The 25,663-nt window shown below is 43.6% G+C and overlaps 1 protein-coding gene across 1 annotated transcript in view; it reads left to right on the top strand.

Annotated features, from left to right (window-relative positions):
• LOC149452715 (dynein axonemal heavy chain 5-like) overlaps positions 1-25,663 on the top strand; it is a 401,888-nt gene that overhangs the window by 119,261 nt on the left and 256,964 nt on the right. The window contains exons 27-33 of the mRNA XM_089689046.1: positions 4,581-4,661; positions 4,755-5,159; positions 5,238-5,356; positions 8,607-8,743; positions 8,861-9,023; positions 16,505-16,616; positions 22,837-22,965. Of these exons, the coding sequence (XP_089545172.1) occupies positions 4,581-4,661; positions 4,755-5,159; positions 5,238-5,356; positions 8,607-8,743; positions 8,861-9,023; positions 16,505-16,616; positions 22,837-22,965 (1,146 nt within the window). The remainder of the gene's footprint in view (positions 1-4,580; positions 4,662-4,754; positions 5,160-5,237; positions 5,357-8,606; positions 8,744-8,860; positions 9,024-16,504; positions 16,617-22,836; positions 22,966-25,663) is intronic.

Here is a 25,663-nt window from a genome sequence, read left to right as displayed (position 1 = left end):
TCAAGGAAGTCCCTGAAAATGTCGTTGACAAAGTGCTGGAAGGTGGCTGGTGCATTACATAACCCGAAAGGCATGACTAGACACTCAAAATGCCCGAACCGAGTGCGAAACGCCGTTTTCCACTCATCCCCCTCACGTATCCTTACCAAGTTATAGGCACCCCTGAGATCCAGTTTAGAAAAAATGGATGCTGATTTTAACCTCTGAAACAACTCTGGAACCAAAGGAAGGGGGTAGCGGTTTTTGACCGTAATCTTGTTGAGGTCCCTGTAGTCAACACAAGGTCTCAGGGATCCGTCCTTTTTCTCGACAAAGAAAATCCCTGCCCCGGCCGGTGATGTGGAAGGGCGGATAAATCCCTTACGGAGGCTCTCATCAATGTATTCTTTTAGTGCCCCTAGTTCTCGCTCAGATAGTGGAAAAATGCAGCCAAAAGGGATTTCTGAACCTGGGAGCAGATCAATGGGGCAATCATATGCTCGATGTGGGGGAAGAACTTCTGCCCCCCGTGGACTAAATACATCCAAGAATTGGTGGTAGGCCGCAGGCACAATTTGGGCTAACTCGGCATCAGGGCTTACAGCCAGTAGGGCCTGTGTATTTAATGATAACTTAGATAAACAATGTTCCTGACAGTATTGTGAGGGAAACTGGACTGACCCGGTCTTCCAGTCAATCTGGGGGTCGTGAGCTCGTAGCCAGGGGAGCCCCAGAATAACTGGAAATAGGGGGGACGCGATGGCGTCCAAACGGAGGAACTCCTGGTGATGTCCCGCCACTGTGGTGTGTATGGGAGGAGTCTCCCGATCTACCGTCCCCGATTTTATTTGAGACCCATCTGCCAAGAAAATATTCAACCCATGTTCTTTGGTGAGTAACGGTATCTGATGCTGGGTAGCAAAACTGAGATCAACAAAGCAGCTACATGCCCCGGAGTCAATAATAGCCGTCACCTGTATGCTTCCTCCTGGGAGCTGAAAAGACACAGGTACAGCCAAGTGAGTGGGGTTGCCTGTGCACACAGTAGATATATTAGAGAAAATAGAGGACTTACAGTATTTCTCCGGACAGGAGCGCACCATATGACCCGCTGCTCCGCAGTACAGACACAGGTTGTTTGCCCGACGCCTCTGTCGTTCCTCAGTAGAAAGGGAAGGTCGCATCAAGCCGAGTTGCATAGGTTCGGCTCCCTCTGACGGCTCTGGGCCCCGATTGCCGACACTGACCCTTGGCATGACTGGTACTCTTGGCAGCATCCATGAGGTTCTTTGCCCCTGGCTGGACCTCTCCTGTCTCCTTTCCCGCAGTCTGCGATCGATTTGGATCGCACGATCTATTAGACCTTCCAAGGAGTCTGGAACCCCTATTCTTGCCAACTCGTCCTTCAGTGGTTCCGACAGTCCCAACCGGAACTGGTGGCGCAAGGCTGCGTCGTTCCATTGTGTATCTCCACTCCAGCGCCTAAACTCCGCAGCATAATCCTCTGCAGCCCGGCGTCCCTGTTGTAGAGAATAGAGGGCTGCCTCGGCCGAGGCAGCTCGATGCGGGTCATCGTACAGCTGTGCCATTGCCTTAAAGAAGGTGGCCACAGTGTTCAAATGTGGGTGGTGGGCCTCCATCAGGCGATGGGCCCATCCCTGAGGTTCGCCCTGCAACAGGGATATAACAAATCCCACCTTCAGCGATTCTGAAGAGAAGGTCCGGGGTTGCAGGTCAAAGTATAGCTGGCAGGAGTTTTGGAAGGCCCTGAACTTCCCTCGATCCCCACTGAACCGCTCAGGGGTCGGTACTCTTGGTTCTGGCGGAGGAATTGTAAATGCTCCTCCAGTGGAAGGCCCTGCTGAACCCGTGGCGGGAGGTGTTCCCACTGAGCCCAATGTTGTGGGTGTTGGTGCGGCCAGGCTCTGAACCTGTCCCTCCAGGTGCTTGTATCCCTCTTCCAGGGTCTTCACCGCTCGTGTGAGTGCTGCCAGATGTTGGCACATCTCTTCCCAGGGTGAAGGTCCTCCTCCAGACTCTGTCATGGCCGTATGGTTCTGTCAGGGATCCTACAGCGGTAGCCTCTAGCACTCCACAGACTGGATTCCCCCAAGGCGCGGAATCTAAGTCCCTACCTGCTTGTTCACCAGGGCCCCTGATGGTGGGGATGGACTTGGAGCAGGCCGAGACCAGGTCGTGGCCCTTGAGTTCACCCAGCTGTGGTAGAAGCACCGTTGGAGGTGTATAGCAGGTGAGAGTCTGATGTGAGGAGGTCACAAGAGCAGCGTCAGGCAGGCTGGGTCGGTAACAGTGGTGGCAGCGTGGTACAAAGTCAGCAGGCAGAGGAATAAACTGGTCACAAGCCGGGTTCGTTAACAGGAGATCAGAACGTGCAGGGTTAAGCAGGAGAATGGTCAGACAAGCCAGGGATCAGAGCAGGAGAAGACAGCAGTATCAGGAACAGGCTGGGTCGGCAACAAGGTATTCAGGAACACTGGATCAAACAGGAACACAGGTAACAGGTAAGACCATACGGCACTTGAGCATTGCAAGAGCTGGGTTTAAATAGGCTGCCCAACTCCTGACAGGCGCTCCTGGGTCCTAGTGCCTGCCCGGCGCAGTCATCGGTGACAGGCGCGCCTGGGTCCTAGTGCCTGCCTGCCTGTATGTCTTGTCAGGATTCTACGCATGTGCAGATTCGATCGCCGAGGCGATCTTCCCATTCCCTGACAACAGCATTTCAAGCTTAAACTTCCATAGCTGGTAGTTGGTATTGTTGAGCTTTGCTATTGTAAACTTCATATCAGAAGCACTTGCCATCTTTCAGTGAATTGGATACAGCTCTTGTTTCCTCACACAGGATTTGGTAGGATCGTAAATGCAGCACTTACTTGCTTGTAGTTTTCCTTGTCCTTGTTTTTTCAGTGTCTGGAGCTGGGCCCATAACCTGTTGGTTATGTGTTAGAGAAGACACTAGTAGCTTGTGATGAGGCAGAACTTGGTTTACTTGTGTGGCTTAAGTTGCAAACATACAAAACATTTCAGCAAACTGTAATGGCAGACATCTTAGTTATGAAAAGAGAGAGAAAAGAAAAAGAGAACCAACAAGTTTTACCGATATGCACAACTGGTAACCTTAGTGTACAGTGCCATCCACTGGTCAAGTGATATTAACACACAATACTGTATATAGTACATGCTGTTGCATCCCCAACACTCACAGGAGACTCAGTAGTAGTGGGAGCTATTGGCTCCTGCTGCTGTCAATCAAATCCTCTGAGGAGGGAGATGGTTTTGGCACCAAGTCACACTGTGTGTGTCTATGAATGCACACATCCCAGCTCAGGATCAAGCCTGCATGAGTGGCCCCAAAGCAAGAGGCTTGCTATGGCGGTACTGGGAGAAAAGGAGGAGCCACGATCTTCAGTGGGGGACCCCAGAAGAGGAAATTCAGGGCCACTATGTGCAATTCCTTTGCACAGAGCATCATTTGCCTGAACTACAAAATTTCAAAATATTCAATGACTATAGTTAACTTAGCGATACAACTTTGTTTAGACCTTTTTATTAGAGCATGCAGCTTATAGGTGTCGTTGGTTATCTCACGCCTTGACTACTGCAACTCCCTCCTCACCGGCCTACCCCAGTGCAAACTCTCCCCGCTTCAGACCATCCTGAACTCAGCGGCCAGACTCATCCACCTCACCAGCCGCTCCACCTCTGCCACCCCCCTCTGCCTCTCCCTCCACTGGCTCCCCATTGCCCAACGCATTAAATTCAAACTGCTCACTCTGACCTATAAGGCCATTCACAACACTGCCCCTAACTACCTCACCGACCTGATTCCCAGGTACCACCCTACCCGTACCCTTCGCTCTTCACAGGACCTCCTTCTATCTTGCTCCCTGGTCTCCTCCTCCCACGCACGACTGCAAGACTTCTCCAGGTCCTCCCCCATCCTCTGGAACTCACTACCCCAATCCATCAGACTGTCACCTTCCCTCCTCACCTTCAGGCGCTCCCTGAAAACCCACCTCTTCAGGGAAGCCTACCCCACCCTCACCTAACAGCCGCTGCCCTTCCCTCCTCCTACCACTCCATCCCCCACAGCCATTTCCTCCTGTACCTCTACCCCCTCCCTCCTAGATTGTAAGCTCGAAAGAGTAGGGCCCTCTTACCCCTTGTATGCTGTTTGTTGTTACTGTACTGTTTCATGTATTGTCCCCCCTCTCTATTGTACAGCGCTGAGCAAACCCTTTGGCGCTATATAAACTCGATAAAATAAATAAATATAGGTGTTGTTGGGGCTTATAAATGTTGCAGCTACCTTCCATCTAACAATTTCCATAGAGCTAAGCATTATACCCACAATAACTTGTTTAGATGTGACTACAAGTGAAGAGATTGAACAAAATACATATGTGAAAGAAAGTACTGTCTGCACAATTATTAATTTTAAAAAATCCACAATAATTTGGAGTATCATTTATTTTTAAATTCAATGTTCTGTCACATGACGATTTTACATATATTTGTAGTGTTATCTCCCATGCACACAGGACCTTGTCTCATTTATTTTGCTTTGATTCTGTTATTTATAGGATGTTGATGAAAAAGTTAAAGAGTTCCTTGACACTAATCCCGTAATGTCTGAATTCCGAAGTCAACTCAATTATTACTCAGTAAGTAAAGTGCATTTCTGTTGCCCTCAAATAGATATTTCAGTCTTTATGCAAATACTGTACTTGGGTTGTATCAATTATTTTATTTTACAGCAATTGGAATCCCAAATCAGCGAGCTTCCAGGTCACTGCATTGTAGGCTCTGTTGACTTCTCAACTGATTGTCTGAAAATGGCTTTGGTACAGGAATGTCGTCGGTGGAAGAGAGCCATTGGTTCTGCTTTGAATAAAAAAGCAGCTATGGATATGGATGAGATTTATTCTTTTATTGATAATCTCAGTAAGAGACTGAATAGACCTATTAATGATCTTGATGATGTGCGTGGAGCTATGGATGCATTGAAAGAAATCAGAGAGTCAGAAATTAAGATTGACATGATGATTGGACCTATTGAGGAATCTCATAGTCTTCTGGTAAAATATGAGCTACTGTTTCAAGATGGCAATGCAGAGCGTGTAGACGGATTAGCTTACGCCTGGAAGAATTTAAACACACAGGTAAACTTAGTTCTTGATGTGTGTGAATCATGAAAATCACAATCATATGGTCTGGGTTTTAATGTGCCTTTTTTCTAGGTTGTGCAAACCCAGAATTTACTCATCAAAGTGCAACCAGAGATGAAGACAGATTTGCTTGATGGTGTGAAAAAGTTTCAGATTGATGCTAATGCGTTTTATAAAGACTATGACTTTTTGTAAGTATAGTTTCTAAATGTTAATTGTGTTGTGATTGTATACTCCTGGATCACCACACAATTGAGTGGTAAAATGTCTGTGTGTTAAATCTTTTTTTTCTTGATTGAAGTTAGTGGTTTTTGATTAGCTAACGTTCATGTCCGTTCTTGTGTTTTTATGGAGGCTTAAATTTTTGTGTAAACTAAAAAAAAAAGAATAATTCCCATGCTAATATTTAAATTAATGGCATTGGTCAGAGCTAGATCCATCGTTAGCCTAGAGCAGGGGTCAGCAACCAGTAGGTCGTGGCCAGGTGACTGGTAGATCACAGTCTGGGCTTGCTGACCCGCCATCCCAGAACATCAGAGTACAATGCAGGGGGGCTACTTGGAAAGTTGGAGCTGTAGTAGGGAGCAAGAGCAGCATAAGCTGATGTCTCCTTTGTGGTGCTGACTCCTGTCCAATGCAGAGTGATACCAACTAAACTCCACCTCTTATCCTGCTAGCGGTCTCTAGAGTGGTGCCAGCAGCAGGAAAGAGCAGATCTTCAGGTCAGCGTGAAGGAATACACTGGGCATAATAGTAAAGGGCTGCTTTCACAGTGATGTGCTACGGTTTATCCACACTGCTAGTGCAGTGTGCCTGCAGCTTTCCCGCGGGTTTGCTGTGCTTAGTTATAGACTTTTGTTATATCCTGCGGGTTTAGTGCATAATTTGAAAGCACACCAAAACTCCTGAGGATGGAGTTTTGGTGTGTTGCATATAATAAAACCCTATGGCAAAGTGCAGATGACCCAGGAAAGTCACAGGTGCACTGTGCTACACCTATGGTGCAGGTAAACCTCAGCCCATCAGTGTGAAAGCAGCCTTTAAGGGGGAGGTTCAGTTACATTTTTTCCATTTGGGAGGTGGTAAAACCTCATAGTTAAGACATGTTTTTACCACCCTTGCCCCAACCACACACCCCTTTAGCTGCAGTGGCCAGGGGTGTACACATGTCACAGCCACAGCAGGAGTTATATGCCTTGTCATGGATGGTGGGTGTAGCACCTGCCAAGTATGACCCATTCAAGTGAATAAGGCCACTCTGCAAGTGCCCTGCAACCTTGTGCAGTGCAGCAAACAAAGGATTAATGCAGTGTTGCTTTCTTACCACCTGCTTTAACCCCTTGGACCCCGCAGAAGCATACAGTTGCAGAGAGCTTGCAGAGTGGCCCCATTTACTTGAATGGGTTGCAATTGGCAGACGTAGCACCCACCAAAACAGCTTTAATTCCTGTTGCGGCATGTGTACACCTTTGGCGGCTGCCTCAGCAGCTAAAGGGGGTAAGGATTGGGGCAGTAAAACTGTGACTCAAAAGCAGGGTCTTACCACCCATCAACTTTACATGTGAACAAGCCCTAAGGGTGCTGCTACCGAGTGCAAGTAAGGCCTCATTCACAAGTGCAGCAGGCACTGCTGCGCTACTACAAAGCGATCCAACTGTGTTTGACAGGTGGTGAGGAGGCGATACTTTGCCTCATCACCACTTGATTTATTATTATTATATTATTATTATACAAGATTTATATGGCGCCAACAATTTGCTCAGCGCTTTACAATATAATGAGAGACAATACAACAACAATACAGTTCAATACAAGAGGGATAGGAGGGCCCTGCTCCTCGGAGCTTACAATCTAGGAGATAAACCAATTATTGCTGTGCAATGCACACGATTGTGACACAGTAGTACAGCAATTAGAGATTTAAATCAGGTATGAGGAGGCGACACTACGCCCGGTGATCTTTGACTTCTCCCATGTTGTTCAGGTAGATCTCCACCTCTTTAAGTTTGCCTACCCCTTGCCTAGAGTGTCAGCTATATGTCTGGGTAATTTGTAAATGTTCAGTTTAACTAAGCTTGCGATGGGTTAAACTTCTGCTGAAAACATTCTTAGAAGCTATTTTTCATTAGGAGTTTGCAGGACAAAATGTTCATTTAGCAATTTCCAGCAATACAGAGGACATTTCTTAAAATGATAGATCATTTTATGAGGTTTTTATGTAAATGTTTGTTTTCAGTTTTTCCTACGTATTATGGTTAGTGATATATACTGTTGAATTCAGTGTCAATGGAGCATTTAATTACACCATTTTCCTCCCATGCATAAACCTATTGTTATACCCTTATCTAAAGTCAGAAAACTACCAGACCAAGTTGAGTTGAACTAGTTATTTCCCATCATTTCACACATACTGTATATCTCAAGCAAACAGAGAAAACATAATCCCAGTGCTGTGTCTGACTACACTCATTTAATGTTGCGTGATATTCATGTTACTAATACTACAAAGTCTGCTTTGATCCTTCAGTTGTTCAGTTCTCAATTTTATGTGACCATAAATCAGTTCTACAATAAGTTGTACTGTGTATCATTACACAATGTGTGTTTTGCCTAGAACAGTGATGGTCAACATGAAAATTATAGAGGACCTGAAGTGTGGCCCCCAAAACTATGAGAAGGTTGTAGAATAGCAGTGCATTTTTAAGTGCTCAGGTGCATTGCATCAAGTTAGGCTGCCCATTAAACATGAATGGGCTGTAACAAACCTCTTGCCTAAAAATTTTGGTTCTGCTGCATTTTTTACAGGGCATTTCAATGCACACTGCAGAGAAAGTGGGAGTAAGAAAAGCCCCATCATTGGTGTCAGTGGCAGAAATAGTAACACCCAACGTTGGCGTCAGGGATGCAGTTGTAACCTCCAATCTTGGTGCCAGTGGCAGCAGAATTAACCCCCAGCATTAGTTTCAGTGGAATTACTATTACCCCCCATATTGGTGGGCAGTAATATTGCTGTTAATCCCCAACTGCATTGATGGTCAGTTGCAGTGCTATCTAACATCTTTATACCCTATCCCCCCATCCCAGTTGGTAGTTAGTGTCAGTGCTTTCTAACCTCCATTAATATGTATAACCCTACTCTTCTAACCCCAAGTGAAATGTTACCCCTCAGCATTGGTGTTCACTTACCTGATAACAGTCTACCACCCCACTCTCTCTCTAAAGCCACAGTTATTGAGGCCAGAGATCACTCTGCCTCACAATAGAGTCTTTCTTTCAGTGCCTGGTGCTGGAGAGCGTTCTGGCGCCTGGTGCTCTATTGCCCTCTGGGGCTCAATAAGTGGCAGACTGCATGCAGAGGGCTGACAGGCCACATGTTGGACACCACTGGCTTGGAACCTAATTGTTTTAGCAAAGTGAAAATTATATCCCATATTTTCACAGGGGACCTGGTGTTGAAGGAATACCACCCAGAGAAGCAAGCGACAGACTTCAAGTTTACCAGGCCAAGTTTGATGAACTTTGGAGGAAATATGTTACTTTTTCTGGAGGAGAAGAACTTTTTGGCCTGCCAATAACAGGTAGTATTTTAATACATTATAACCTAATCTAATCCAAGAACAGCAATGTTTAAACACAGTGCAAATGCGATATCAGTAGCAAACTTCTTGATAAAAAATAATTTTGTTGAATTTCAGAATATTCTGAACTGCAAAGGATTAAACGAGAACTCTCATTACTTCAGAAACTCTATGGCCTTTATAATGCTGTTATAGATAGCATTAATGGATATTATGAAATCCTCTGGACTGATCTGGATATTGAAAAAATCAATAATGAGCTGCTAGACTTCCAAAATAGGTTTGTATTGTCTTGTTCTATGAATTATAACGTAGAATCACTATCATACTCAGCTACTCTATACCCCAGATACCACTATTATTTCTCCATTAATGAAATTTGCAAAAGATAATCATCAAATACTTACTTTAGTTTTCTGGTGATAGTTTTCTAATACTGGACTGCATCATCACGGCCAATAAATTTAGGGATTTCTGTGCAGCACTTCTTTCAATGTCAGTCAATATGGAACAATTTAGTAGCACCCTTTGAAAATTCAGTATAATCTGCGATATCTGGTGTGATGAACGCAGTGCCTGACTCCTGCCCTTCTCACCAACTTGTGACAAAGGACCGGCCAATCTCATACCACGCTGTCACTTACGTAACAATACCACTCTCAGCTGCACCTGGCACAAAGATATTCCAGCTCGTGGGACCACAACCTAGGTGCTGCAGCCTGAGAGCCATTGTCACTGGGTTAAATTAACTAAGTGTGGGAACTAGCACCAAGGGTAGAGCTTTGACAACACACAGCCACACACTGTCTTCTTTTTAAGGGCTGTTTTTGCCCAATGGTATTTAAAAGAAAGTTCCGTATAATAGGTTTCCCACACAGGGGTATCCACCATCAATACAAACAAAAATATTTAGCCTCCTGGCTCTCATTAACAGCACTACTGCTCAGGCCTCATGCCGCGGTCCTCTTGACCCTTCACATACAACCCACTGGGTTAGCGCCCTTTCTCAGCACTCCTGCTTCTCCAGCCCACAAGCTTGGGCCCTGTCTGCTCTCAGATTATACTGTGCCAACATGCACACTTGTGGCTGCTCCCTTGCACCCACATGGACTCCTCTGGAGGGTGGAGCCCAGAACCCTGGTCCTGACTCTAGAAGAGAGCCACACATACCTGACCAATCAGTCTCCTGGCCATTCCCAAAACCTTGTCCCAGGATTGGAGATTTCATCCCTCCCAAATATCTTTGAAATCTCCAGACTCCAGGTCCCAAAATGGACTTTACAAATAAATGAGGAAGTGAAAAGCCACTTTCCTCTGCATCAAACAAGTACCCTGGAGCCCCTCAACCTGCCTTGTTAGAATCCCGGGTGAAATATCCTTTTTATATTGTGACAGATCGCCACACTGTCACAAAACCCCCCCCCCCCCTTTGTTTCGTCCTGGAGGGTGAAACACACAACTTACAGCTTTTGGCACCTCTGTGCCAGCTCTCACTTACAGGGGTCAAATCCGGTCTGACCATACCTTTCCTAAATTGTGGATTGGTTTATGAAGAGGTCTGTGTGTCTGATCAATGGATCGATAACAAGGTCCTGGTATCAGTTAACAGTTTTGTATTGCACCAGAAGCTTGCTGGGGGGATGAAGAGAAGGAAACCACTGCTGCTATTCACCAACTTGTGCTACAAACTGCCATGGCTGAATATGAACAACATGGCATCCTTGCCCTTTCACACAGCTTTGTGAGGGCTCAATACACATTACCATTACAGCTGGTAGCAAAGTAGGGACTTATACAGTATCTCTGTTTATCTTTAAACAATTATATCCAAAATTTCTACACAAGCCTTTTTGTAATTCATTGTTAATTAAAATGACATGTTTAGTTCGGCCTGTAGCCATCTTTGATTTCCAAAAAAAGCCCAAAATTTAAACAAGGAACATTTGTAAAAGGGTGTACTGTTCTTCATTAGTGTATGGCAATACATCCAGAAATACCATTTTCTTTTCATCATATCACAGTCGCCCGGCACCCAGGGAGTAGAACGTAGCTGCAGGAAGTATGAAGAGAGTAGAATTCACGTTTGATTTTTACTATAAATGACAGCAGATAGTCATCTGCCATTAAGTTTTAAAAAAAATCCTTGTATTCTATGTAAATGACTAGGATATGGCTATTTGTCTTCTTAAAACGACAACATAGAAAAATTCCCAGCTCAGCTTACCAACCAGCCTGCAACCAACCAAATTATCTTGTCTAACAGTTCACGTTGAAAACAAGGGTTTAGTTTACACACATTTGCAAACACATACATAAGTTGCAGAGCCTCTTCATGGCACCCTATTATTCTGCAATTCCTAACACTATACATTTTGAGAGCCTCCATAGTACAAGCACGTGTATAATAATGGATAGATTGAGGGCAGGTAAGCCAGTCGTCTTAGCAAAGGTGTGTGTTGATAGACTTTTGTTGGGGTCCAATTTTGTTTTTCTACCTATACAAGGCATTAGTAATGGAAAAGCAACATGAAGCAGGTTGATGCAGCATTGAAGGATGTTAAAATCAGGTATGAAGAAAGTTGATTGCAGGTCAAATGCACCTATGAGTAAAGCATGGGCGGATCTAGGGGGGTGCTGCGGTGTCTGCACCCGCCCAGAATTCAGTTGTGCCCCCCCCCAGACTGGCTTTCTCAGACGTTGTGCCTGGCTGATGAGCCCCTCTCCCCATCCCTACACTCAGGGCAAGAAGAAGCAAAGGGCAGCGTGGTACATTGTAGTGAAGGTGACAGGACAAATGACAGCGGCAGAAAGGAGGTGCGAGCCATGCTGTGCTCTCCCATCCTGTCACAAGAGCGCTCCTCTATTCCTCTATACAGCAGATGAGAAGGGATCACTCATACATCGGGCTATACACTGACTGTACCCACCCCCTACCCCCGTGTTCTACTGCGGGGAGATAGTTTGCAGGTAAGGAAAGAGTGTATGAATGATCTGATGTAAGAGCAATCCCTTCTCATCTGCTGTATAGAGGAATAGAGGAGCGCTCTTGTGACAGGGAGGGAGAGCACAACACAGCTCGCACCTCCTCACAGCTCCTGGAGGGTTGGGGAGTGGACCTCATGGCAGGGGAATTGTTATCAATGTGGGGGGGGGGGTTTATGCTAGAATGGGATATTGGGGGATTTGGGCTAAGAGAGGTATTTGAGCTTGGAGGGGGAATTTGTGCTGAAAGTTGGTATGGGGGGGGGGTTGGTTTCTGCTAGGAGGGGGGGGGGGGGGGTTGGAGAGAGTTATGGATTTGTGGTAGAGGATTTGTTCTGCGAGGGGGAATTTTGATAGAGGACGTGTTGTGAGGGCAATTGATTTGGGGGTGAGGATTTTTGGCTGGGAGGGGGTATCAGGGGGAATTGGTCTAAGAGGGGGAATAGGGGAGTAGAGCTAGGAAGGGGTGGGGGATTCAGGCTAAGAGGGGGCATTTGAGCTAGGAGGGGGAATTTGGGGGGGGGGGATTTGTGCTGGGAAGAGGTTTTGCCTTAAAGATTTTTGCTAGGATGGGAAATTTGAGGAGAAAGAGAGATGTGTGTGGGGAGTGATTTTTTTGTGGGTGGGGTAGATTAGTGCTGGGGGGACATTGGGGGGATTTAAGCTAAGAGGGGGGATTGGGGTGCTGAGGGGAGGATGTAGAGTGAAAGGAGGAATTTTTGCACTTTTGTTTGGGGAGAATTATAGCTTTCAGAGGGAATTTTTGCTTTGGCAGTGAGCATGCTGATAAGTGCTGTTTTTTTTATGCTGAGACATGATGCTTACACATGGGGGGGGCGCAGCTTGTCATCTTCACCATAAGTGCTAGATAACCTTTACAGACACAGCCTCCATCTACACACAGCATAGCTGGCTGCTATATTACAGCTCTAACCTGAAATTCCCTGATTAGAATGGCAGTGTAGCTGTAATAGCAAGCCAGACGTGACCCTGCCCTTCCTTTCTGCTTTTCTCTGTTCTTTTACTTGCTAACCCCCTGTACCCTGCCCTGCTGACCCCTATCCTGCCCTACATCTCATTCTCTGCCCTGCTGACCCACTGCACACTGCCCTGCTGCTTCCTATACACTGCTTTGATAACCACCTGTACGTTGCCCTACAAACTGCTGACACTATCCTCTGCCCCCCTGACATTTTTTACTGCACCTGCACAGCAGAAAGGCTATATCCGGCCCTGGAGTAAACGGTGAATAATCTCAGAAGCATCTGAAACGGATGTACGTCAAATTCAAACAGACTGCATTTAAAAGCAAGTTGCATTTGCCCATCGACACAAGACTGTGGCCATATGACACAGGCTTCTAAACTTCAAAAGCACATCATTAATAACACAGTCCAACAAAAAATATCTTTTTTCTTGGTGCTTTGCTTTTTACACCTGTCCTTGGGGTTATTTGGGACTCCTGATTCAGAAAATTGCATTGGCTAGACTGCATCAGCTCTAATTTCTTAGATATGTTTGAGTTTATATAATTTTTTTAGTCAGATTTTGAAAAGATCTTGCTAATTAACTTGTTCTGTTACTAGTTTGTGTTTTTGCCCACAAGTTAGCAGATATAGTGAGAGTGTTTACATACTTCCAACTGTAATTTTACATTGGAAACACTGGATTCTAAAGTGTAGGTTATTAACTGTATTATAGTTATTATCCTACAGAAGGTGTGTGTGTATATTGCCACTCATATAGTTTCATTTTTGCAGAATGTGCACCGTAGAGGTTATGGCTACAATTTTTTTGTGTTTCATTCATGCTACAAGGAGACTAAGTAAAATACTACATTAAAATATCCTGATTTTGATTAGTAACCAGAGAGAAGAGTGGTGTATGGCAGTTATGCTATAAACTAGAGCTGATAGGGGACAATTTCCAGTTTTGGAATCAGCAGGTCAAATATACCAGGGGAACAGGTCTAACATTCGAGGTGCCAAAACAGGGGCGGACTGAAAACTCATGGGGCCCCCGGGCAATAGGGGATCATGGGGCCCCTGTGTTCTTGCCCAAACTCAGAAAAGCCTATGAAAAAGGTACCAGGGGCATCTCATGGGGCCCTCTACTGACCCCGGTTCCTCAGGCAGTGCCCGAGTTTCCAAATGGTCAGTCCACCCCTGTGCCAAAATGTGTCTTGGCCTATATAAATGCTTTTTTATTTAGTAACACTCTGCATTAGTTTAACATGAAATCTAGCAAAAATATGAAATAGATAAAGAGAGCAATGTCAGAAAACAGTATAAAGAAATGGCAAAACATACCCAAAATCTGATATTAAATGTGTTGAAATAAAGAAGCAATTAAACCGTTTTATGAATTTATTTTTTCTGTTTCTGTCATTGAAAACAAGAGAATGACTTATTAACTGGTCAAATGTATCTAAAACATAAGTTTGCCTGGATTAACTTTATCTTCTGTGATAACAAAAAGCTAAAATATTATTTTTTTTTGTTTTCTTTTCCAATTTTTACAAAGGATTTGACTAAAGTTTGGAAAAAATGAGTAGGTTTGTTATAGCAGTTTAAGTAGAAAATATTGTATGACAATTGTGTATTAAAAAACCGCAAACATTACAGTATATAATAGTATAGACAACATTATTTGTACACAGTATTTACAATTTTTTTTCAATTTACAATTCGACACCCTGCATACATTTTGTAACCAAGCATTGGAACAGCTAGAGAACTCGTTAATTGTTTGACGATTTCTGGCTAGTGATTAAGCTGCTGCTTTAGCTGCTTAAAATATATGAATACACACAAATCAACACTATATATACCTTAGCTGCTGCATTGTGTAAAATAAGTATCCTCAAAAGTAGTTGTGCTACACGCTCAGTAGGCTGCAAAGATTATTCATTCTGCAACAAAATCATTGGAATTGCTATAAAATAACTGTTTCATTGACAGAAATTCTTTTTTAATGGTAGCAAAACCACAAATCCATATGCTCCCACAAATCCATATGCTCATCCAGGCACTTCAGTCATTTCTCACTGTTTAAAGTAGAACTCTGACCTCGCATTAAAGAAATGTGCTGTAGCACTTAAAGTAGAATTTCTGAAAATATTGAACTATTCTTAAAAATGCTCCTTCCCCGCTCCTACAGCTGGGTTTACCAAAGCGTGCTGTGGATTGGTTGAAGCTTAATTTCTGCATGCGTTTTTATGAATGCGCATCAAAGTCTTGCATGCTGCATCTTTAATCCACTTTCAGAAAATTGAAGTCAAAAGGGGTGCACCTAAAACTGCGTTTAAAATGCAATTACAGTCGTGATGCACCCAATGGAGCACACTGGTGCGAATCTGGCCTAACACCTATTCTGACTAAACTGTGTGAAAAAGATCTGTATACTTGGCTTTGCTCAGTCTGCTCCGGTCTGCTTCCCCTCTGTCAGCCATGGGCGCTGCAGGGGAGAGGATAAAGCGCCGACAATGGATGAGACATGGGAACCTATGGGTTACATCACTGCTCCCAGGAGTTCCAGGCGTTGTCGAGTGCTCCCTCCTCTCTCCTGCAGATGGTGCTGGCTGACACAGTGGAGATCCTTTGACCAGACCAGAGCACCCTGAAAATAGGTAAGTGTGCAGATTTTTCTTACAAAGGTTAGTTAGAATAAGTGGGGGAAGGAGCAGCTAATTATTTTGTAGCGTTAAGTACATTTATGGAATTTTGTTCATGATAACAATAAAGGTAGAAAATAGATCCCCTGCAGCCAGCAACAATAGCCCCCCCCCCAGCAACAATAGACCCCCTAGCAAAAATAGATTCCCCAGCAACAATAGACCTTCCAGCAACAGTAGGTTCTCCCAATAACAATCTATTGCTGGGGGGGGGGTCATTTGTTGCTAGGGAGTATACTCCCTAGCAACAAATGACTCCCCCAGCAACATCAGATCCACCCCAGCAGTAGTAGCTCACCCCCCCAGAAACACAGCACCCTCCCCCAGCAGCAATAGATCCCTCATTAACCAAAATCAATAGACTCTACCAGCAGCCAGCAACAGTAGCCCCCCCTTCCCCCAGAAAAAACTTCCAGTCTGTCAGTCAGTGTGGGCAGGGGTAGTAGCTACAGAGTGGGACACAGGCAGCCAAGCAGACTCAGGACAGAACAGTGGTTTCCTCCTTTGCAGGCAAATGGCATATCACTCCATTGGGGACTAACTGAGCTGGACTGGAACTCTAAAATAAGTTGTGGCAAATACTGTTAAGATAAATCTGCTCCCTGACTGTACTTAAGTAGTCCCACTGCCTGGCATCTGCTAATGCACCTTGTGCCAGCTAGGGATTAATTAATTAAACATTATTAATATATTATAGAAGCCTTTATGGCAGCTGTTCTTTGGGGTTGCTAGAAGACATTTTAGGGTGCCAGCCTACATGCCTAAGCACCCCTTGTCAGTACATTCAGTGCTGGAGGTGCCAATACCACGTATCACCATGTTCCCCTTGAAATTAAGCCTTGAATTTAGGGTATGTTTTCAAAATGGTTAAATTGAGTTGGGTTGCTTTTTCTTGTATTTCTATCTTGCTTTTTGGGAAGACATATTTTGTATTTATTAGTGCACAGAGTATTGGATTATTCTTGTGTACTGATTAGTTCAATGAAGCAGTATTGCGTTGTAGTTTGACAAGTACAACATTTTTATGCACTATTGCTAGTCTGTTGTGTTTGCGTGTCTAAAAGAATGCTTACATAACTTGTATTACCTCACTACTTTTCCTTTAGAATTCGCAAGCTGCCCAAAGCACTAAAAGAGTGGCAAGCATTCAATGACTTGAAGACGAAGATTGACGATTTCAGTGAGAGTTGTCCTCTGCTGGAAATGATGTCAAATAAAGTAAGACTATTATTTTTGGATTAAATGCTTGAGTTTTAAAACTTCAATCTTCTGAACAGTAATAGTTCTGTTAGAGTCTTGTGAATTCATTAATTTCTTGGACTTCAATGCTGAGACCTTTTAGGTGTACATGCCCACCTTGGGGGGATTCCTGCTGCTGCTGCATTTTCTATAACATAAAACACATTGAATGTCCAGCAGTAAGGACTCCTTTGAATCCTATGTGGCAGGTCTGTTACTGTAGACCTGAGAAGGGGTGTAACTCTCCAACATCTGGAATATTTATTTTAAGAGGGCAGTGCCATTAATTGTATTCAAGTAGATGAATTGGGCCATGCTAGTCTATTTACTTTTATATGTACAAAATTTTATTTATTTCACATACTTATATAGCACCGTCAATTTACGCAGTGCTTTACATATACAGTGGGGCAAAAAAGTATTTAGTCAGCCACCAATTGTGCAAGTTCTCCCACTTAAAAAGATGAGAGAGGCCTGTAATTGGAATCATAGGTAGACCTCAACTATGAGAGACAAAATGAGAAACAAAATCCAGACAATCACATTGGCTGATTTGGAAAGAATTTATTTGCAAATTATGGTGGAAAATAAGTATTTGGTCAATTACAAACAAGCAAGATTTCTGGCTCTCACAGACCTGTACCTTCTTCTTTAAGAGGTTCCTCTGTCCTGCACACATTACCTGTATCAATGGCACCTGTTTGAACTTGTTATCAGTATAAAAGACACCTGTCCACAACCTCAAACAGTCACACTCCAAACTCCACTATGGTGAAGACCAAAGAGCTGTCAAAGAACACCAAAAACAAAACTGTAGACCTGCACCAGGCTGGGAAGACTAAATCTGCAATAGGCAAGCAGCTTGGTGTGAACAAATCAACTGTGGGTGCAATAATTAGAAAATAGAAGACATACAAGACCACTGATAATCTCCCTCGATCTGGGGCTCCGCGCAAGATCTCACCCCGTGGGGTCAAAATGATCACAAGAATGGTGAGCAAAAATCCCAGGACCACACGGGGGGACCCAGTGAATGACCTGCAGGGAGCTGGGACCAACGTAACAAAGGCTACCATCAGTAACACACTACGCTGCCAGGGACTCAGATCCTGCAGTGCCAGACGTGTCCCCCTGCTTAAGCCAGTACATGTCAGGGCCCGTCTGAAGTTTGCTAGAGAGCATTTGGATGATCCAGAAGAGGATTGGGAGAATGTCATATGGTCAGATGAAACCAAAATAGAACTGTTTGGTAGAAACACAACTCGTCGTGTTTGGAGGAGAGAGAATGCTGAGCTGCATCCAAAGAACACCATACCTACTGTGAAGCATGGGGGTGGCAACATCATGCTTTGGGGCTGTTTCTCCGCAAAGGGACCAGGACGACTGATCCATGTACAGGACAGAATGAATGGGGCCATGTATCGTATGATTTTGAGTGCAAACCTCCTTCCATCAGCAAGGGCATTGAAGATGAAACGTGGCTGGGTCTTCCAACATGACAATGATCCCAAACATACAGCCCGGGCAACAAAGGAGTGGCTTCGTAAGAAGCATTTCAAGGTCCTGGAGTGGCCTAGCCAGTCTCCAGATCTCAATCCCATAGAAAACCTTTGGAGGGAGTTGAAAGTCCGTGTTGCCCAGCGACAGCCCCAAAACATCACTGCTCTAGAGGAGATCTGCATTGAGGAATGGGCCAACATACCAAAAACAGTGTGGGCCAACCTTGTGAAGACTTACAGGAAACGTTTGACCTCTGTCATTGCCAACAAAGGATATATAACAAAGTATTGAGACGAACTTTTGATATTGACCAAATACTTATTTTCCACCATAATTTGCAAATAAATTCTTTCCAAATCAGCCAATGTGATTGTCTGGATTTTTTTTCTCATTTTGTCTCTCATAGTTGCGGTCTACATATGATGCCAATTACAGGCCTCTCTCATCTTTTTAATTGGGAGAACTTGCACAATTGGTGGCTGACTAAATACTTTTTTGCCCCACTGTATATTGTACATTCACATCAGTCCCTAACCCTCAAGGGGCATACAATCTAAGGTCCCTAACATTCATACATACATGTACTAGGGCAGGGCTTAAAATTTCAAGTCTAGATCTACTAGCCAGGCAAAAACCTTACTCTCCACCAGTTGCACCACCAAACCTTGCCCAGGTCCACCTCCAACCCTGCCCCCAGCCACGCCCCCTTAAAGTCTATGAAATTACATTTTTCTTTAGAATAAAGAGTCCAAAATATAAAAAACAGCAATTATAACATAGCTTTATTGTGTCAATTTAAACATAACAGCAATAGCTTAATAGAGTCTAGAGGGCAAGTGGTTAACATAAAACAATGTAAACATAAAATTAAAATAAGTGTCCCCATCAGAGTCCTCCTTTACATCAGGTGTCCCCATCAGAGTCCCCCTTTAAATAAGGTGTTCCCATCAGAGTCCCCCTTTACATCAGGTATCCCCATCAGAGTCCCCCTTTATATAAGGTGTTCCCATCAGAGTCCCCCTTTACATCAGGTGTCCCCATCAGAGTCCCCCTTCATATAAGGTGTTCTCATCAAAGCCCCCCTTTACACCAGGTGTCCTCACCCTTCCCCCTTTTACTCACAGATCTTCTCGTGATTACAGCTTCTCCTTCTTTCCCTCCTTCGGTCATGTGATAAGTCACATGACAAGGGGAGAGAGGAAGGACACTCTGCCTTCACTCCTTAGTGCCGGCTGTCTATTGCCCCCTGCAGGCAGGAGGGAGGAGAAAGCCTAGTCCTCCCTCCAGCAAGTGTCAGCAGCTGCTCCCTGTGACAGGAGTGAAACTGCAATCACTCCGGTCACTGAGGAGCGGCACCCGTAGTGTGCCCCCCTCAACACAGTGCTCGGGGCAGGTTGGTGCTGCTGATAGCACCCGCCCCCCGCCCTCTGATGCGGCGCCTGGGACACACTTGCCCACATGTTATTTTCACTAGCCAAATGCGAGCAGGCGAGTGGAAATTTCAAGCCCTGTACTAGGGCCAATCCAATTAACCTACCAGCATGTCTTTGGAATGTGAGAGAAAACTGGAGTACCTGGAGGGAACCCACGCAGTTACAGGGAGAACATGCAAAGTTCAGTCAGGTGGTGCTATGGCTGGGATTCAAACCAATGACCCTAGTACTGCTAGGTGGAAGTGCTAACCATTTAGCCTCTGTGCTGCACTGTGCTACAGTATATATTTACATATATGTATTTCAACTATGTGTTTAGCTGTTTGACAGAAGTTCTGCAATACAGCAGCTTGTTCAATAATTAGCCAATAAATAGTTCAATGGTGCAGATTATTGTACTGCAAATCAAGTTGTTCTAGCCATTGCACTGTTTGGAATTGTTTGTCCAGTCTCCTATTCATATCTCTTGACCAAAAAGTGAAAATAAGTCTTTTTACACTGACTTTCACATCTGCTGTTTAAGGATTGCTAGAGATCTGTGACATGGGAAAGGAAGCAATATAGAGCTTTAAACAGCCTTTATGCATAGGTACTATAAGATATGATAGCTGGAGCAATGGCATGGTTTAAGTTGAAAAAAAAACATAATCTAGAGATCCCAGTTACATTTCCTGCATAAATGTCCTATATTACAGCTGCAGGCATCCTCCATGTGCACAGTTTAACACCATTGTGCATCTGAAAAATAACTTTTTATTCTTCTAAACCAGCAGGTAAAGTCCCATTTATTTTTTGTTTATTACAGGTACTTATATAGTGCCATCAATGTACGCAGCGCTTTACATATATAACTGTATATATTGTACATTAGTCCCTAACCCTCAAGGAGTGTATAATCTACAGCTCACATTCATACATACACATGCCAAGGCCATTTTAGACAGGAGCCAATTAACATACCAACATGTCTTTGGAGTGTGGGAGGAAAGCGGAGTACATGGAGTAAACCCACGCAGGCACAGGGAGAACATGCAAACTGCAGGCAGGTGGTGCCATGGTTGGGATTTGAACCAACAACCCTAGTGCTGCCAAAGTGCTAATTTCTCTTCCTATATGGCTATTTTAGCTTTCATGGTTGTTGACAGACACCATGGGGGAGATTTACTAAAACTGGTGCACACAGAATATGGTGCAGTTGTGCATATTAACCACTTGCCCTCCAGAGGATTTACCCCCCTTCCTGACCAGGCCATTTTGTTTGTTACGGCACTGCATTACTTTAATGGACAATTGCGCAGTCATGCAACACTGCACCCAAATTAAATTTACTTCTTTTTTTTCCCCACGAATAGAGCTTTCTTTCGGTGGTATTTGATTGCGCTTTTTATTTTTTCAACTATAAAAAAAAGACCAACAATTTTGAGAAGAAAAACTATATTTTTGACTTTTTGCTATTAAACATGTCCACTAAAATTAAAAAAATCAAAATTCGTCATAAATGTAGGTCAAAATGTATTCTGCTACGTCTTTGCTAAAAATAAATCCCAATACATGTAAATTAATTGGTTTACATGAAAGTTATAGCCTTTACAAATGGCGGTATATATACTGGGCTTTTATTTTTTATTTTTACCAGTATTGGTGGCGATCAGCGACTTATAGCAGGACTGTGGGACTGCAATGGACATTCTGACACTGGGGTAAACTGACTTGGTGTCACTGATATTGCCAGTGACACCAATACAGTGATCAGTGCTAATAAAAAGAAGTGACACTGTACTAATGGCAATGGGCAGGAAGGGGTTAACATGTGGGGCAATCAAAGGGTTAACTGTGTGCTGTATGCTGTTTATAACTGTGTACTGTGTTTGTGCTTCACTGTAAGCAAACTGTATTTATGTACTTTAAATTTTTTTTATATACTGTCACCATAGCAATACAGTGTTACCATAGTGGCACTGTACTACTTGTGGGGGGTAATAAAGATTTTATTTTTTACTCAAAGGTTGTAAATGCAATCATTTTCCTTCTTCTCTGGCTGCATTCGTGCAGCCACTGAGAAATACTGTGACAGCTGTAATTTGTCACAGCTGATTACATGGTACAAGGCTGTTGTGAATGCCCTTGTACCATGTGACCTCTGTGCTCATTCATAAAATTCACAAGTAGTAAACAATGATGTCAGGAAGTGATATCTTGTTTACTACTCTTCATGTGATCACTGATTGGCCAATCACTGATCACATGAACCTGGACCTCACACAGCAGTCCTGTACAGTGATCTGTGTTCTTCTGTGTCCAGTGGACACAGCGGGTACAGATTGCTGCTCTGCGCACTCCTAGGGAGCTCGTACAGGCAATGGATGTGGGGGGATGTTTAGAAACTCCCCCCGCATCGGCAATGCTCCCATCTGGCCATTTATCGGCATGGGCCAGACTGGAAGAGGTTAACCAATCAGTTTCTAATTTGAGCTTGTTCAGTTTACCTGAAAACCTAGAAGGTGATTGGTTACTATGCACATTTGTACCAGATTCTGTGTGCAGCAGTTTTAGTAATCTCTCCCCTATTGTTTACAGAACTTAATAGCTCATGTTAAAAATATATCAAAGAGGGCAACACTTCTAACAGCTCATTCTGAGGTTTCATTCAGGCACATTCTGCCACAAGGCAAGATGCTTCCAATATGCAGTCTATTCAGCTAACACATAGTGTTCAGTGAATTCTCTTCCCAAAGTGCTTCTGTACAGGAATTACAGGACACTAACAGAGTCGGATTCCAGTACTTACCTGAGTATGTAACAACACATTAAATAATGACTTCATTAATAATTATATAACTGTATTAAAGGATTTTTCTTTTGGTATACGTGCTTCAGATACACTGTCCCTGAATCTCCCCCTAATAAAATTTTTTGCAAATCCATCTTTTAGCAAGACTTAATTTATACATCTTTGAGCCTTTTCCAAAAGATTCTAAAACAAGTTTTCAGTAATTATATGTCTTCTGGCTGTCTGAACAATTTTTAAAAAGTATTCTTATCAGAAAGCACTATTTTTGGAAATCAGAAATATACTTTGTTTCATCCCTAATGATTTTCTTCTTGAATAAATGATTCCCTAGGTTGCCAGGGCTGAAGTGGGCATATTTCGCCAGCTCTTTTTCATTGCTTCTAAAGCTAAATTACTTTTTCTTTCTTGAATACATTTTTGATTTCTGCATTATTCCTCCATTTTGTCTTATACTGGTTTTTTTCTTGCACCCCAGGCAATGATGAAGCGACACTGGGATAGAATTTCACAACTTACTGGTCACAGTTTTGATGTGGAGTCGGAAAGTTTTTCCTTGAAGAACATAATGGAAGCCTCGCTTCTGAAATATAAAGAAGATATTGAGGTAAAGCATTGTAAAAATGGAATAAAGGACATTACCGAACACAACATTGATTTCATTTAATTATTCACATCATTCTAGTCAGATTTTACGGGACCCCTACTTGTAGGGTCTTTGCTCCATGTTCATGGCACACTGACAATATGTAGAATGTCATCCTTCACTGTAAATAAGTAACCTCCCCATTTGTTCATAAATTATTTATTTATTTATTACAGGTACTTATATAGCGCTGTCAATTTACACAGTGTTTTTACATATATACAGTATATATTGTACATTCACATCAGTCCCTAAACCTCAAGGAGCGTACAGTCTAAAGTCCCTAACTTACATTCATACATATACTAGGGCCAATTTAGACAGGATCCAATCAACCTACTAGAATGTCTTTGGAGTGTGGGAGGAAAGCGGAGTACCTGGAGTAAACCCACGCAGGCACAGGGAGAACATGCAAACTCCAGGCAGGAGGTGCCATAGTTGGGATCAGGGGCAGACTGACCATTTGGAAACTCGGGCACTGCCCAAGGGCCCAGGGTCAGTAGGGGGCCCCATGAGATGCCCCTGGTACCTTTTTCATAGGCTTTTTTGAGTTTGGGCAAGGACACAGGGGCCCCATGATCCCCTATTGCCCAGGGGGCCCCATGAGTTGTCAGTCCGCCCCTGGTTGGGATTCAATCAACGACCCTAATACTGCCAGATGGAAGTGCTAACCATTTAGCCACCCTCCACTGTGTATATGAAGATGCCATCAGTGCGCTTTACACTACCTTACATTGTAAAAATGTTTAAACCACTGCACCACCTCAGAATCAATATACACAAGTGCAGTGTAGAGAAAACTGAGGGTTACATAATTCCCAAAATCCACATTTGTAGTGCATGTGTGCAGAAAAGCAATAGTAACGGTAGACCAGGGGCGAACTGACAACTCATGGGGCCCCCGGGCAATAGGGGATCATGGGGCCCCTGTGTCCTTGCCCAAACTCAAAAAAGCCTATGAAAAAGGTACCAGGGGCATCTCATGGGGCCCCCAACTAACCCCGGGCCCTCGGGCAGTGCCCGAGTTCCCAAATGGTCATTCCGCCCCTGTGGTAGACTCAAGTAAACTGTCAAAATAAAGCATGAATTAAATATTTTGCACCTTTTTGCACAAAGTACTGTTCACTGCCAAGAAGCTGATGGCTATGGTGTGGATCCAAGCTGGGGTGCCTACCTTACAACAGGTGCTCCCATTTTGGTAACTGACCTGTGACCACAGAAGTTTCCCCCTCACAATATCGAGAAAATTGGGGGTATGTGACAAGCAGAATCTTCCATTTGCTGTCTATGATTTTGAACAGTGATAATTATGTGTTTAGGTCTGATGTACCCAGGCTGCATATGTCTACGGGTACTACTAAGTTCCAAATATCCCTATATTGAGATAACACACAACACTTTTGGCTTAGGGCTTCAGTTTTTCAACCAATTAAACTTGTACTTCAATTGTATGTGCTTTGCCATATTTTTTTTACCGTATTCCCATGAAGAGTCTTTGATTAGGTCTCTGTTTTAATTTCATAACACGCCAATTGTCTATGTAATGCATTCTTTCTCTGTGTGCTATATTTAAGAGACTTTGCCTTATCTATACCTTTGACTGAATATGTATAATATGTGTACATGTCTTTGCCAGCATTGATGTTGTTTCTGTATGCTCGGTACTAAAAAAAAAACTTTTGGATAAAAAAAATAAATGATGAATACAACTATTGCCATTTTGAAAATACTGCACCAGTACACTGAAACAATGATTGCTTCTTATGTTGGGGAAAGCACAACACAAGGGACATCATCAGCATGTCTATCATGTTAAAGGAATTCTTAAATGCAGAGAAAGCTCTCTTATGTGACACTGTAGTTCTTCAAAAAAAAACATATTTCTGTTATTTATAATCCTCAAAAGAATTATTCATGATTGGGCAGAATGTGCATAATAAATGCATAACATAATAAATGCTTGGCCAGCAATCAAAATAGCAAAAGCTTATGTTTGATAGTATTACACTAATGAAATATGTCTAATTTTGCATTTGTTCATTTTCATCTTGCTTTTTTCATTGCAAAACATATTGTTTAAAGCAGTATTCAACAAAGAAAGGTTTTATATTGAAGTTTACCAAACTCTAAATGTGGCTGCATTAGTTTTATTTTTTAGGTTTTTTTTCCTGTTCTTTCACCTGGTAATGTGGCCAGTAACACAGTTCCTGTCTTTTCTACACTCTGGATGGAGGAACAACTGAGGCATCTTTCGGACAGCAGCATTTTCAGGCTGGGGAGAGTGTACAGTGGGACGCACTAGCTGATTTAGATGGACTTGACTAGCAAATTAAAGTGGAGCTCCACCCAAAAGGGGAAGTTCTGCTTTAAAGACTGGTCCTCCGCTCCCCATTAAGGATTAGCACCTTTGGGGAATGGGTAGCCGAAATTGACAGGTACCCACTCCCACTTCCGCTGCAATCGCCTAGGTAATCGGAAGCAGAAGTTGTCCTCCCTCCCTGTATTCTTCTGGGACATGTGACAGGTCCCAGGAGACTACGGGACCATTCAGGAAGCACAGCGCTACCTGCGCAAATGCAGTGGGCCCCCGGCTGTGAAGTCACAAGCTGTCACAGCTGGGAGCCCACACTGAAGATGCCGGTGCCTTGAACACCAGACG

This window comes from Staurois parvus, unplaced genomic scaffold (genome assembly GCF_062004578.1).
Source record: "Staurois parvus isolate SC_StPar_1 unplaced genomic scaffold, SC_StPar_1.0 ptg000468l, whole genome shotgun sequence".
In the NCBI taxonomy this organism is placed as follows: Eukaryota; Metazoa; Chordata; class Amphibia; order Anura; family Ranidae; genus Staurois; species Staurois parvus.
This window is presented reverse-complemented; position numbering and strand designations above follow the sequence as displayed.